Here is a 15,945-nt window from a genome sequence, read left to right on the forward strand (position 1 = left end):
GCCACAGCAGCGCGGTGGTCGTGGCCACAGCAGCGCGGTGGTCGTGGCCACAGCAGCGCGGTGGTCGTGGCCACAGCAGCGCGGTGGTCGTGGCCACAGCGCGGTGGTCGTGGCCACAGCGTGGTGGTCGTGGCCACAGCGTGGCTGGGGCCACAGCGTGGTGGTCGTGGCCACAGCAGCGCGGTGGTCGTGGCCACAGCGCGGTGGTCGTGGCCACAGCAGCGTGGTGGTCGTGGCCACAGCAGCGCGGTGGTCGTGGCCACAGCGCGGTGGTCGTGGCCACAGCAGCGTGGTGGTCGTGGCCACAGCAGCGTGGTGGTCGTGGCCACAGCGTGGTGGTCGTGGCCACAGCAGCGCGGTGGTCGTGGCCACAGCGCGGTGGTCGTGGCCACAGCGTGGCTGGGGCCACAGCGTGGTGGTCGTGGCCACAGCAGCGCGGTGGTCGTGGCCACAGCGTGGTGGTCGTGGCCACAGCGCGGTGGTCGTGGCCACAGCGCGGTGGTCGTGGCCACAGCGTGGTGGTCGTGGCCACAGCGTGGTGGTCGTGGCCACAGCAGCGCGGTGGTCGTGGCCACAGCGCGGTGGTCGTGGCCACAGCGTGGTGGTCGTGGCCACAGCGTGGCTGGGGCCACAGCGTGGTGGTCGTGGCCACAGCAGCGCGGTGGTCGTGGCCACAGCGCGGTGGTCGTGGCCACAGCGTGGCTGGGGCCACAGCGTGGTGGTCGTGGCCACAGCGTGGTGGTCGTGGCCACAGCGTGGCTGGGGCCACAGCGTGGTGGTCGTGGCCACAGCGTGGTGGTCGTGGCCACAGCGTGGCTGGGGCCACAGCGTGGTGGTCGTGGCCACAGCGTGGTGGTCGTGGCCACAGCGTGGTGGTCGTGGCCACAGCGTGGTGGTCGTGGCCACAGCGTGGCTGGGGCCACAGCGTGGTGGTCGTGGCCACAGCGTGGTGGTCGTGGCCACAGCGTGGCTGGGGCCACAGCGTGGTGGTCGTGGCCACAGCGTGGTGGTCGTGGCCACAGCGTGGTGGTCGTGGCCACAGCGTGGTGGTCGTGGCCACAGCGTGGTGGCCGTGGCCACAGCGTGGTGGCCGTGGCCACAGCGTGGTGGTCGTGGCCACAGCGTGGTGGTCGTGGCCACAGCGTGGTGGTCGTGGCCACAGCGTGGTGGTCGTGGCCACAGCAGCGCGGTGGTTGACAACGAACGCCGCTCGCGATCGCGATCGCCCCGCTTGCAGCGGGGCGAAGCGACTTTTGAGTTTGGCTGCGATTTGCCCCCAGCCGGCGTCACTTGCTGAGCGCTCCCGCGCCGCTGTCGTCCGTCGCGAGTCCCCCCCCACCAGCACAGGACCCCCCCCTGCCCACCCCCCCAACACCCCCCACCCACCCCCCTAACACAGGCAGCGGGGACACCCAACAGCGCGTCACGTGACCAGCCTCCAGCCCAGCAGTGGAAGGAATTTAAAGGAGAGACGGAGCGAGACACTCGGTACACAGGGAGAGAGAGAGACACACACAGAGACACACATATAGATAGAGACACACACAGACACACAGAGACACACACAGAGACACACATATAGATAGAGACACACACAGACACACAGAGACAAAGACAGAGACACAGATACACACAGAGAAACACAGAGACACAGAAAGACACGCAGAGAGACAGAGACACACACAGATAGAGACACACACAGAGACACACATATAGATAGAGACACACAGAGACACACATATAGATAGAGACACACACAGACACAGAGAGACAAAGACAGAGACACACAGATACACACAGAGAAACACAGAGACACAGACACGCAGAGAGACAGAGACACACACAGAGAGAGACACACGTAGAGAGAGACACGCACAGAGACACACAGACACAGAGACACACAGACACAGAGACACACACGCAGAGACAGAGACATACAGAGACACAGAGACACACACACGCAGAGGCACAGAGACACACACAGAGACACAGAGACACAGACAGAGAGACACACGCAGAGAGACAGAGACACACACAGAGAGACAGACAGAGAGACAGAGACACACGCACAGAGAGAGACAGACACAGAGAGACAGAGAGAGACAGAGACACACACAGACACAGAGACAAAGACAGGGACATACAGAAACAAACAGATACACACACACAGAGACACACACACAGAGACACACACACACACAGAGACACACAGACACAAACAAAGACAAAGATCCCCTATAGCCTTAACAGACTGTTGGGGTAAGTGCTGTTAGCGAGCACCTATGAAGGCCGACAGGTACATACACAGAGATACACACAGAGACACACACACAGAGACACACACACACAGATACATAAACTCACAGATACATAGAGAAACAGAGATACACACAGAGATACACACATACATAAACTCACAGACACATAGAGAAACACACAGAGACACACACAGATACATAAACTCACAGATACATAGAGAAACACAGAGATACACATATACATACACACACATGGATACACAGCGATACACACACATATACATAAACTCAGACACATAGAGAAACACAGAGATACACACACACAGATACATAAACGTACAGATACATAGAGAAACACAGAGATACACACAGAGATACACACACACACAGATACATAAACGTACAGATACATAGAGAAATAGAGATACACATAGACATACACACACATGGATACACAGCGATACACACACACAGATACATAAACTCACAGACACACAGAGATACACACAGATACATAAACTCACAGATACATAGAGAAACAGCGATACACACACAGATACGTGCACAGGGATACACACAGAGATACACAATTAGAGGTCCCATACCCAGAGATACACATATATACAGACAATTGCTTAGACATATACAAGGATAGGTGCACAGAGAGACACACGCAGAGACATACACACAGGGACACACGCAGACACACACGCAGAGACACAGAGAGACAGACACGCAGAGACATACACACAGGGACACACAGGCACACGCGCACACACACACAGACACACGCAGAGACACACGCAGAGACACACACGCAGAGACACACACACAGGGACACACAGACACACACAGACACACACACAGACACACACAGAGACAGACACAGAGACAGACACACGCACACACAGCGACAGACACACGCACACACAGAGACACACACACAGACACACGCACACACAGACACACACACAGACACACAGACACACACACAGATACGCACACACAGGGACACCCACCCACACACACGCAGAGACACACCCACCCACACACACGTGTGCGTGTTCTCTCGCTGCACACAGCCACACAGAGACGCATATGCAGCGGGTGTAGCGCTGCTCACAGACACAAACACAGACAACGTGTGTTGTAGCGCTGCTCACAGACACACACACAGCGAGACACAAACAGACACACACAAACACACACAGACACACATAAACACACACAGCGAGACACACAGACACACACAGCGAGACACACAGACACACACAGCGAGACACACAGACACACACAGCGAGACACACAGACAGACACACACAGCGAGACACACAGACACACACACAGCGAGACACACAGACACACACACAGCGAGACACACAGACACACACACAGCGAGACGCACAGACACAGCGAGACACACACACACACACAGCGAGACACACAGACACAGCGAGACACACAGACACACACAGCGAGACACACAGACACACAGCGAGACACACAGACACACAGCGACACACACAGACACACACAGCGAGACACACAGACACACACAGCGAGACACACACACACACAGCGAGACACACAGACACAGCGAGACAACACACACACACAGCGAGACACATAGACACACAGGGAGACACACAGACACACACACACAGGGAGACACACAGACACACACACACAGCGAGACACACAGACACACACACAGCGAGACACACAGACACACACAGCGAGACACACAGACACACAGACACACACACACAGCGAGACACACACACACAGCGAGACACACAGACACACACAGCGAGACACACAGACACACACAGCGAGACACACAGACACACAGACACACACACACAGCGAGACACACACACACACAGCGAGACACACAGCGAGACACACACACAGCGAGACACACAGACACACACACACACAGCGAGACACACAGCGAGACGCACAGACACAGCGAGACGCACACACACACAGACACACACAGACACACACACAGCGAGACACACAGACACACACACACACAGCGAGACACACAGACACACACACAGCGAGACACACAGACACACACACACACAGCGAGACACACAGACACACACACAGCGAGACACACAGACACACACACACACAGCGAGACACACAGACACACACACAGCGAGACGCACAGACACAGCGAGACACACAGACACACACACAGACACACACACACAGACACACACACACACAGCGAGACACACACACACAGCGAGACACACACACACAGCGAGACACACAGCGAGACACACAGACACACACACACAGCGAGACACACACACAGCGAGACACACAGCGAGACACACAGACACACACACACAGCGAGACACACACACACAGCGAGACACACACACAGCGAGACGCACAGACACAGCGAGACGCACACACACACAGACACACAGCGAGACACACAGACGCACACACACACAGACACAGCGTGTGCTCACCGCCCGGCAGGACGCGAGGCAGGGCGAGGAGGAGGACGAGGAGGAGGAGGAAGAGACATGGAGGGAAAGAACTTCTTCCACTTCGGTGAGACGGCGGCTCTGTCCGTGTGTAGATCTGTGTGTCCGTGTGTCTCCGTGTGTGTCCGTGTGTCTCCGTGTGTTTTTGTCTTTGTAGGTGAAGGTGGCCGGGCGTGGTGCTGGCCACCCACCCCCCTCGTGTGCCGTGTCGGCCTTCACGAGGTGCTACTCGCTAACAGCACTTGCCCCTACAGTCTGCTAAGGCTACACGGGGATCTTTGTGGGGGTTGTTTTGTCTGTAGGTTTCGTGTGGGGAGCGGTGGTGCAGTGGTTAGCGCACCGCGATGTCAACCCGGCGAACCGAGTTCGCGATTTGCCACTCGCGGTGGTTCGAGTGTCTACGAACTGGCCCTCGCCTAGGTCGGTTCAGCCTTAAACGAGTACTCGGTGCACGGCGTGGAAACACCAGCAACTGGGGAGACAAAGGCGGCCGGGCGCGCGTGTCGACCGTTCATAAGGGGAACAGCACTTGCCCCAGCAGTCTGCTCAAGGCTATACGGGGGACCTTGGTCTTTGCTGTTCATGTCTGCACATGTTTATGTTTGTTGTTGTTGATGTGTGTGTTTGTTTACTCTGCGCGTACACGTGTACACACACATTGGGTGTGTGTACACACAATGTGTGTGTGTGTGTGTACGTACACACACAATGTGTGTACGTACACACACACAATGTGTGGTTTTAATGGTCAGGTAGCTGAGAGACGTCTCACCGGGACGATCCCGTGAGATGGAACACCGCGTTAGCCAGGGGCGCAGCGACGTCTCACAACGACGTCTCACAACGATGTCTCTCTACGTCGTCTCACCGCGTTGTCTTTCCACGTTGTCTCTCTACGTCGACTCAGAGAGACACATCGAGACCCACAGAGACTCAGAGAGACTCAGAGAGACACATCGAGACCCACAGAGACACATCGAGACTCAGAGAGACACATCGAGACCCACAGAGACTCGGAGAGGTACATCGAGACCCATAGGGATATATAGAGAACCACAATGACACATAGACACACATCGAGATACATAGACACACATCGAGGTACATTAAAGACACACCACAGTAGTTTGATTGTGGCCAAGCGACCGAAACTAATGGATCATATAGTAAACCCAAAGATAATCTCGAGGGACGCATCAACATACATAGATCATTATGGAGATGCATGTAAGGCAATGCACAGTAGTGTTGTGACTGTGGCCAGGCGACCCAAACGAATGGACCACATACCTGTAAACCCCTTATCATTGCCAAACTTATTACAGACCAATTCAGACCTTATTAGTCACCCCGTGCTCTTATGAATCTCAACGCTCATCCTATACACTACATTATACACTACACACTCCACTATACACTACACTATACACTACACACTCCACTATACACTACACTATACACTACTACATACCTGTAAACCCCTTATCATTGCCAAACTTATTACAGACCAATTCAGACCTTATTAGTCACCCCGTGCTCTTATGAATCTCAACGCTCATCCTATACACTACATTATACACTACACACTCCACTATACACTACACTATACACTACACACTCCACTATACACTACACTATACACTACTACATACCTGTAAACCCCTTATCATTGCCAAACTTATTACAGACCAATTCAGACCTTATTAGTCACCCCGTGCTCTTATGAATCTCAACGCTCATCCTATACACTACATTATACACTACACACTCCACTATACACTACACTATACACTACACACTCCACTATACACTACACTATACACTACTACATACCTGTAAACCCCTTATCATTGCCAAACTTATTACAGACCAATTCAGACCTTATTAGTCACCCCGTGCTCTTATGAATCTCAACGCTCATCCTATACACTACATTATACACTACACACTCCACTATACACTACACTATACACTACACACTCCACTATACACTACACTATACACTACTACATACCTGTAAACCCCTTATCATTGCCAAACTTATTACAGACCAATTCAGACCTTATTAGTCACCCCGTGCTCTTATGAATCTCAACGCTCATCCTATACACTACATTATACACTACACACTCCACTATACACTACACTATACACTACACACTCCACTATACACTACACTATACACTACTACATACCTGTAAACCCCTTATCATTGCCAAACTTATTACATACCAATTCAGACCTTATTAGTCACCCCGTGCTCTTATGAATCTCAACGCTCATCCGATACACTACATTATACACTACACACTCCACTATACACTACACTATACACTACACACTCCACTATACACTACACTATACACTACTACATACCTGTAAACCCCTTATCATTGCCAAACTTATTACAGACCAATTCAGACCTTATTAGGTCACCCTGTGCCCTTATAAATCTCAAAGTGAATCCTACAAAACCGTATTGAAACGGCTGTACGCCGTATGGACCTGAAAGCTCAATTTACCTGCACAAGAATGCGGGGTAAACCGTCTGGGCTGACAGCTGTGGGATCAAGAAGGGAGCTGCCGTAGTCTCCGCTCCTCCGAGCACGGGAGGAGGAATTGGAAAACTGCGCTTACATCTTCTCTCCTGAAGCCCTCTCCTCGTGGCTGCCAGGACCTTGACATTTATCATCTGGCTCCTGGACGTTATTGCCATGCGCAGGGAATGGAATAGAATTGACGAGAGTGTTGAGGTTCACAGAATGTCCAAACGTTAAACAATCTACACAACCTACACAAGTTGCGTGGCACTATGTGTGTGTGTGTGCGTATGGGGAGTGGTAGTGCAGCGGTTAGCGCGCTGAGCTACAAACCTGGTGACCCGGGTTCGTTTACCGCTTACGGTCAACAACAGTGACGATTATCTGAACTGGTCCTGGGCCTCCCTTAGGTAGACTCAGTCTCAAATGAGTACCTGATGTGGCGTGTTAACATTGCCACTGGGGAGACAAAGGCGGCCGGGTGTGGTGTTGGCCACCCTCTCCCTCGTGTGCCGTGCCGGCCTTCATAGGTGCTCGCTAACAGCACTTGCCCCAGAAGTCTGTTACAGGCTACATGGGAGATCTTTGTCTTTGTACCGCCATTGCCGGAGTGTCACTGGAACATTCACAAATGGCCCCTTTCCTGGCTTCTACTTTCGTGGCGTTGCTCAGCAAAGCAGCGGCCCCTGCGGTGCCGCGATGCGCAAGGAGTCTGGTGGGCCTGGCTCGGTAACCTTGGAGGCTGGGGGGCTGCTATCGATGAGCACTGCACGTCCATGATCCATGCGCTCTCACGTCTGGTCCAACCGGTGGATCGCCATAAATGCGTCTCTCCCTCGTCGCACCCCAGAAGCTAAGCTGCGTCGGGCCTGGCTGGCCCCGTGGATGAGTGCCCACCAGTGCCTGCCTGCTGCAGGGGGTTGCTGCCCAGGAGATGGCCGCAGCCGAGGGTCACCTCCTCGCGCGCGGTCGACTTTCTCCGCGACCCCCCCGACCCCCCCGACCTCCAGCGTGTCCGCCGCCCGCTCGAGCCGACGACGCGTCCCCCGCGGTTGTCCAGACGTCCCAACGCGGACGCCGCCCCCCCCCCCCCTCTTGACAGACGGGGCGTTGGGGCGCAGTGCGAGGCTCTCCTCGTGCTCGGTGGACGCACCCCGCGCCTCTCCTCCCGTCGACCCTCGCCTCCTCGTCAGCACGCCCGCCGCTCTTATTGCCGGATGCCGAGCGCAAATGCCCATGGCGTCAAGCGGGCGGCAGCGGGCAGCGATGTCGGAGTCTGACACAAATAGATGATGTGGTCGATCGTGTCTTGCATTGAGCGAGGCTGGAGGTGAGCTGCAGTGTGGTGAATGGGTGAGTGAGTGAGCGAGTTGAGACCCGCGGTGCGGTGAGTGAATGGGTGAGTTGTTGTGACATGCTTGGTGGTGGTGGTTGACCACCGTGTGGATGAGACGACAGTGTCTGGTTGACCGAGCCCTCGACATGGGTGGAGGAATCCACGGGTGAAGTTCACGGTAACGGTCACCGCGGCGGTGGTGGTAGTAGTAGCGATAGAAGAGCGATAGGGAGGCAACTGACCGCCAATGAGCGAGTGACTGTGAAGTGAATGGGTGAGTGCTGGATCGTCAATCGCCCCGGCTTCTGCTCCACTCCGACTTGTCCGCAGCGAGGTGGGAACTGGGTGGTCTCCACCCCAACCTCAGTCCAATGTGTGGCTTGTAGAGCGTCTTGTCTGCCCTCCATAACGAAGCACATCTCTCTCCGACCCACACCTCTCCATTCTCTCAGAATGCGACTCTTTATCTTTCGTCTCCTCCACATGCCCCCACGCACGCCTGCTGATTAGCACGGCTGGCTACGTACGGTGGGAAAGAAGTCACCACGCATCCACGCGTCTCTCCCGGACACGTCTTTCCTCCCTCCTCCTTCTATCCGTATTTCCTTTGACTGCTGCACAGCGATCTCCCGTCGTCACCTCTCGTCCAACTTAACCCGAATGGATCTATTTTCCTCCTATCCCTTGTTCTTGAATGTCTCCTGTAATATAAATAATCTCCTATCACTTCTGTCCCATCTGGGTACATCTCCAGCAGCATCTGACGACACCGCTCCTCTCAACATCTCTTACATCTCGCCTGAAAATAATCGACACAGGTAGTCGCCATATCCCGCCATCTTCTGTTACTGCATCTCCGTCGCTTACATCTCTCATCTCACCGCATCTCTTATCTCACTGCATCTCTCATCTCATCCTCTATCTGCCTTCTCCCGTATCGCCATGACCGTATCTCTCTCTCGTCCGCTGTGTCTTTCATCTCACGAGCAATCTCTGTTGCTATTAATACACACACGTTATAAATAAAACGTGTGCTACAGGTTATGTGACTGACCTGCGGCTCCAGGCACGTGAGTGACTCTGGCCCCTGTTGCAAAAGGTCTGCGTGGCCATGGTTTATATTACAGTGCGAGCCGGTATCAGCCCATCATCATCGTCGTATGGGCAAGGTCACTGACTTGGTAAACTACAGCCCTGAGCACAACGGCTTTGCACGAGTATCCTGAACCCTCATCGGCTTCACCCCACACCGCTCATTAGTCTATAACCTCATCCTCAAATGTAAACGCATTGATCCGTACCCAAGCTACGGATCATTTGTTACCTGGATAATTTTTATGTTTTGACGAAGCCATTCCGAACTCTCAACTCGGAAGGAGTTGGGGAAAAGGCAAAATTGCCCGTCACCATTTTTGTTTTTGTTATTGTTGTTGCTGTAGTACCGATGTTAAATGTCCTATAGATCGTACGTATATCTCGTACGTACACACGTACGTATAGATGGTACGCATCGCGTCGTCGGCACCACGGGTGCCCGGTTGCTCCTTGCCGGAATGCGGCCCCGACTCGTACCCGCGTGGTGGGAACCCCTCGTCCGAGGCCCTGCGAGACCAACTCATGGGCGGGCGAATCACCGGCGTCCTCCATCGGCGAGCCCGAGCAAGGGAACGTGGCTCCGTGCGGACTCGAGTCGAGGACCCGGGGTAGAGGCGGGGGGCCTGTGATCTCGATGCTGCGGCAGTCCATTGCCAGGAGTGGGCGGCGCGGGTTCGTGAGGGGTGGACGCTGGCACGACGGGATCCCGACCCGGTATTTGAAAAGGGGTGTGGGAGGGGGGGTGTGGAGAGGGTTCACCAAATCGTCGCCATCGGAATTCAACGTTTGTCCAGAATTCCCCAGCGGTTTGGTCGCCGGCCGATTAAGAGTTGAGGACTTCTCGTTGCATTCGGTTGGCGAGATGTTAGCTACCTCGCCGGGTATGCAGGAGGTCGTGGGTTTGAGCCCGGCCCTGACTCCTGCTGTATATTTGGAGTTTGCGTTTCTCTCCCCGTGGTCGCGTGGATTTTTCTCCGGGTCGTCCAGTTTTTCCCTCCACACGTAGAATCAACATCACGGGGTTGAGAGTATTTGGCTGCTATACATTTCTACGCGACGAGCCAACTTCGTTGAGCTATCATTTGTTGCCAGGTCACTTATGAAAAAGAGCTGCACAGCTCAGTGGGCATTACACAACAAGCAATCGTCATCCTCCTGATGACGATCATCCTCCTGATGACGATTGCTTGTGTTGCGATCGAAACGTCGTCGTTTTTTGTTAATTTTATTGTTCTACTTGACTTTACCAAAAGACCCAAAGAATATTTAAAAAAATAGTTAAATCGTTAATTCGAGCAAATTCAATGCTATTTTGGTGAAATTAAATATTTTTATTGTTATTCTTGGGTATTTCGGGAAAGTCACGTAGATAGGTTCAAAGAAAATACAGTAATCCCTCGCCACTTCGCGGTTCAAGTTTCGCGGCCTCAGTGCATCGCGGATTTTTCAAAAATATTCATCGAAAAATAAAAATTCAAAAATACCGCCATATCGGCATCCGTATTGCGGAAATCAGCGTTGTTGATTCATCGTGATGCGTGAGAGAAACGGTTTCCCAGGATGCCAGACAAAGAGAGAAACTCTCTCAGAGGCTTTGTACATACTGTACCCACGGGCACTCAGACAAGGCACGTGATTGGTTCCCGGCGCGAGCTCGACGAATGAGAGCACGAGTGGATGTACAGTTTCCCGTACGCTGATTGGCTGCGCATCATAATACGTATCGTTGAGAGAGAGTGAATGTATAATATTAAGGTTTTATAATTAAATAGATTTAAGTAAAATATATGTGAGTGAGTGAATGTATAATATTAAGGTTTTATAATTAAATAGATTTAAGTAAAATAGATATATAAAGTATAAATATACATATTTTAAACATTCTGGCACCCACACACACATACAGTGATACATCGGTTCACGAACTTAATTCGTGAACTGACTCTGGTCGTGAACCGAATTGGTCGTGAACCGAGGCACATTTACCCATAGGGTTCAATGTAAATCCGGTTAATCCGTTCTGACCTTTTTTGTTTTGTTTTTGAAGCACAAAAATATGAAACAAATGACAATACACATTACTGTAGTACTGTACAGTATAGTAATGTATAAAGAGAGAACACTAACCTTGCTTGAGATGACTTCTGGCATGGACGAAGGCAGGTGGAAGGCGGGTGGGAGACAGTAAGCACTCAAACGGGTGAACTGTACAATACAGTAAGTACAGTATTGTACAGTACAGTAGTACAGTACTGTATGTGCTAAAAAGCACACCAAAAATCAAAAAGTCACTGAAAGTGTCTTCACAGTACTCACAGTACTTCTTTCTGTGTCTCTGCTTCTCTCCACGATCTTCCTACAGGAAGTCACGACCATGTGACAGCCTGGAATTAGCATAAAAATGGCCGCGGCTCCTGTTCGTGAACCGAAGCGGAGTTCGTGAACCGGAGCATATTTTTATGAACTTTTCTGTTCGTGAACCGAGTTGTTCGTGAACCGAAGCGTTCGTGAACCGAGGTATCACTGTATACGGAAATTCCTAGGGTGGCCAATCCTACTTCGCGGATTTTCATCTATCGGGAGGGGTTCCGGTCCCCATTAACCGCGATAAACGAGGGATCACTGTAATACAAATTAACAGAGAACTATGACGTTTTGATCTCCGACCGCTTGTGTTGCGATCGAAACGTCGTCGTTTTCTGTTATTTTTTAATATTTGCTTTGAACCTATCTACGTGACTTTACCGAAAGACCCAAGAATATGAATTTCTGCAGTCACGAAAGCTTTAAGTCAATATTTGTATTGTTGATTAATCAACATCAATGCGAGTCATATATAGGGTAGGGCGTTGAAAGATTGGCATTAGTGGGAGACTTGTCGTGTGTGCTTATTGTGTTTAATGAGGTGAGAACAATGGAAGTTGCTGCGTGGCGTGGGGCGTGAGTGTGCCAGTAGGGGGCGATGATTGGCATCTACAGTCGAGTCGCAGTTGAGTCATTCTCTGCAGAGCAGCGATTCTCAGAGTGCGGTCCTCCGGTTCCACCGGCGGTCCGAGACGGTCCTCCAGGTGGTCTGTGACGTCCTCCAGGAGGTCTGTGACGTCCTCCAGGAGGTCTGTGACGTCCTCCAGGAGGTCTGTGACGTCCTCCAGGAGGTCTGTGACGTCCTCCGGGTGGTCTGTGACGTCCTCCGGGTGGTCTGTGACGTCCTCCAGGAGGTCTGTGACGTCCTCCAGGTGGTCTGTGACGTCCTCCGGGTGGTCTGTGACGTCCTCCAGGAGGTCTGTGACGTCCTCCAGGTGGTCTGTGACGTCCTCCGGGAGGTCTGTGACGTCCTCCAGGAGGTCTGTGACGTCCTCCAGGAGGTCTGTGACATCTTCCAGGAGGTCTGTGACGTCCTCCAGGAGGTCTGTGACGTCCTCCAGGTGGTCTGTGACGTCCTCCAGGTGGTCTGTGACGTCCTCCGGGTGTCCTGTGACGTCCTCCAAGTGGTCTGTGACGTCCTCCAGGTGGTCTGTCACGTCCTCCAGGTGGTCTGTGATGTCCTCCAGGTGGTCTGTGACGTCCTCCAGGTGGTCTGTCACGTCCTCCAGGAGGTCTGTGACGTCCTCCAGGTGGTCTGTGACGTCCTCCAGGTGGTCTGTGACGTCCTCCAGGAGGTCTGTGACGTCCTCCAGGTGGTCTGTGACGTCCTCCAGGAGGTCTGTGACGTCCTTCAGGTGGTCTTTGACGTCCTCCAGGAGGTCTGTGACGTCCTCCAGGAGGTCTGTGACGTCCTCCAGGAGGTCTGTGACGTCCTCCAGGAGGTCTGTGACGTCCTCCAGGTGGTCTGTGGAGGCTGTGATGCAAACGCAGCTTGATCCGGACAATAATGACGACGTATATTATACCTTTTTGTTTCGGACATTAAGTTAGGTAAACTACCCAGATTGAACTACCCTTACCCTAAGATCTAATGCCACCACTTAAAAAAACACAACCTCATAGCTGCATAAACAAAAAACTTTTGTTCCAGTGATATCAATCATGTTGCATGACTGCTATTTAGAGAGGTAAGTGAATGCGTTTTGTCACCAGGGGTTGGGGGCTGGGTGGTCCACGGAAATGATGGCATCGGCTGAGTGGTAACGCGGCCAAAATAGTTTGAGAACCACCGGGGTGGAGGGTGAGTGGTGCGGCACGTGTTCATGATGGAGGGTGAGTGGTGAGTGGTGGGGCACGTGTTGATGGTGGGGGGTGAGTGGTGGGGCACGTGTTGATGGTGGGGGGTGAGTGGTGCGGCACGTGTTGATGGTGGGGGGTGAGTGGTGGGGCACGTGTTGATGGTGGAGGGTGAGTGGTGAGTGGTGCGGCACGTGTTGATGGTAGAGGGTGAGTGGTGGGGCACGTGTTGATGGTGGAGGGTGAGTGGTGGGGCACGTGTTGATGGTGGAGGGTGAGTGGTGGGGCACGTGTTGATGGTGGAGGGTGAGTGGTGGGGCACGTGTTGATGGTGGAGGGTGAGTGGTGGGGCACGTGTTGATGGTGGGGGTGAGTGGTGCGGCACGTGTTCATGGTGGGGGGTGAGTGGTGGGGCACGTGTTCATGGTGGGGGGTGAGTGGTGGGGCACGTGTTGATGGTGGAGGTTGAGTGGTGGGGCACGTGTTGATGGTGGAGGGTGAGTGGTGCGGCACGTGTTGATGGTGGAGGGTGAGTGGTGGGGCACGTGTTCATGGTGGGGGGTGAGTGGTGGGGCACGTGTTGATGGGGGGTGAGTAGTGAGTGGTGGGGCACGTGTTGATGGTGGGGGGTGAGTGGTGAGTGGTGGGGCACGTGTTGATGGTAGAGGGTGAGTGGTGGGGCACGTGTTGATGGTGGGGGGTGAGTGGTGGGGCACGTGTTGATGGTAGAGGGTGAGTGGTGCGGCACGTGTTGATGGTGGGGGGTGAGTGGTGAGTGGTGGGGCACGTGTTGATGGTGGGGGGTCAGTGGTGAGTGGTGCGGCACGTGTTGATGGTGGAGGGTGAGTGGTGGGGCACGTGTTGATGGTGGAGGGTGAGTGGTGCGGCACGTGTTGATGGTGGGGGGTGAGTGGGTGAGTGGTGCGGCACGTGTTGATGGTGGAGGGTGAGTGGTGGGGCACGTAGCCAACCGTGCTAATTGGAGGTGCGGGGGAAGGACAACAAACAAAACACAAACGGCAGCTGTAAAGAAACGAGTTTTCAATCTAAATGATTGAAAAGTGCAGAGCTCTGGTAGCTTTCTAATATCGGAAGGAAGAGCGTTCCAGACGGCCGCAGAAGCGCATCTTGACGTGGTGAGACCGTCTTTGTCCGATGGTCGCCTTGTGCAAGGGCAGGCGGTGGACACGGCGCCTGTGGACTCGGGTGACTGGCTGCGTTGGTTTTGCGCTGCGGGTAGCGGCTATTCTCCTGTAAACACCGCAGTCATTCGCTTGTTTACCCTTTGATGGAATGAAAAATTAAGTTCTGATCAACGTTCTGTCAGGGTGTAAACATTTCTCAACGCGTTGTGAGCTGCGTTTCCGGGAGAAAGTTTGTGGGATTTTGGGGGAGATGTTAAGAGAGATGCGGCATTATATGGTTATTTGAATGCATACATGAAGACAGGAATATGTTCAAGTTAATGTCTTTATTAGGGGTTGCATGAGCCTAAGCACAACACTACGCGGTGACCTTTGACTTCGGTAAAAAAAAACCTTGACTATTTTTACCTTTTTTTAATCATGGAGGGTTTTAGACATTCCCAGACATTCTCTCACAGTCCCTCTGTTTGTTTGAGCCGAGAGCTGGGTAAAGTAATTTTTTCTGAAATAAAATAGTAAACTTCCGACAAAGTCCTGGACAAAATGTAGCCCTTTCTGGGGACTTAAAAGTGTGAAATCTCCGGACATTCTGCGTGTCGTTGCACGTAAGAACCCGTACGTGTCCGTCACGCCGCTTATTTGAGTGACTTTCGCCAAGTTCGGCCTCCCCCCACCATGTGCAACACCGCGGGGATGCGTGGGCAAAGGTAACAACAACAGAAACCCCTTCACCTCATCGATTGATCGCAGGTGATCAAGTTCGACCGCCTCTCGAGAGAGCACAAAGTTGTGATGGTGGCCTCGGCAGCGGCGGTGGGGCAACGCCTCCCAGCTCCCTCGCTGCCACGCAGCTTGCCGTTCTCGCCGGGCTAATCCGGCGAGACACAAGGGTGTCCT

At 53.1% G+C, this 15,945-nt stretch overlaps 1 protein-coding gene across 1 annotated transcript in view; it reads left to right on the plus strand.

Annotated features, from left to right (window-relative positions):
• The first annotated feature begins 4,660 nt into the window (after positions 1 to 4,660).
• LOC133354767 (retinoic acid receptor RXR-alpha-B-like) overlaps positions 4,661 to 15,945 on the plus strand; it is a 143,857-nt gene continuing 132,572 nt past the window's right edge. The window contains exon 1 of the mRNA XM_061571867.1: positions 4,661 to 4,838. Within this exon, the coding sequence (XP_061427851.1) occupies positions 4,811 to 4,838 (28 nt within the window). The 5' untranslated portion in view covers positions 4,661 to 4,810. The remainder of the gene's footprint in view (positions 4,839 to 15,945) is intronic.

Source organism: Lethenteron reissneri, chromosome 48, assembly GCF_015708825.2.
Source record: "Lethenteron reissneri isolate LAM-NWPU_2019-01 chromosome 48, ASM1570882v1, whole genome shotgun sequence".
In the NCBI taxonomy this organism is placed as follows: Eukaryota; Metazoa; Chordata; class Hyperoartia; order Petromyzontiformes; family Petromyzontidae; genus Lethenteron; species Lethenteron reissneri.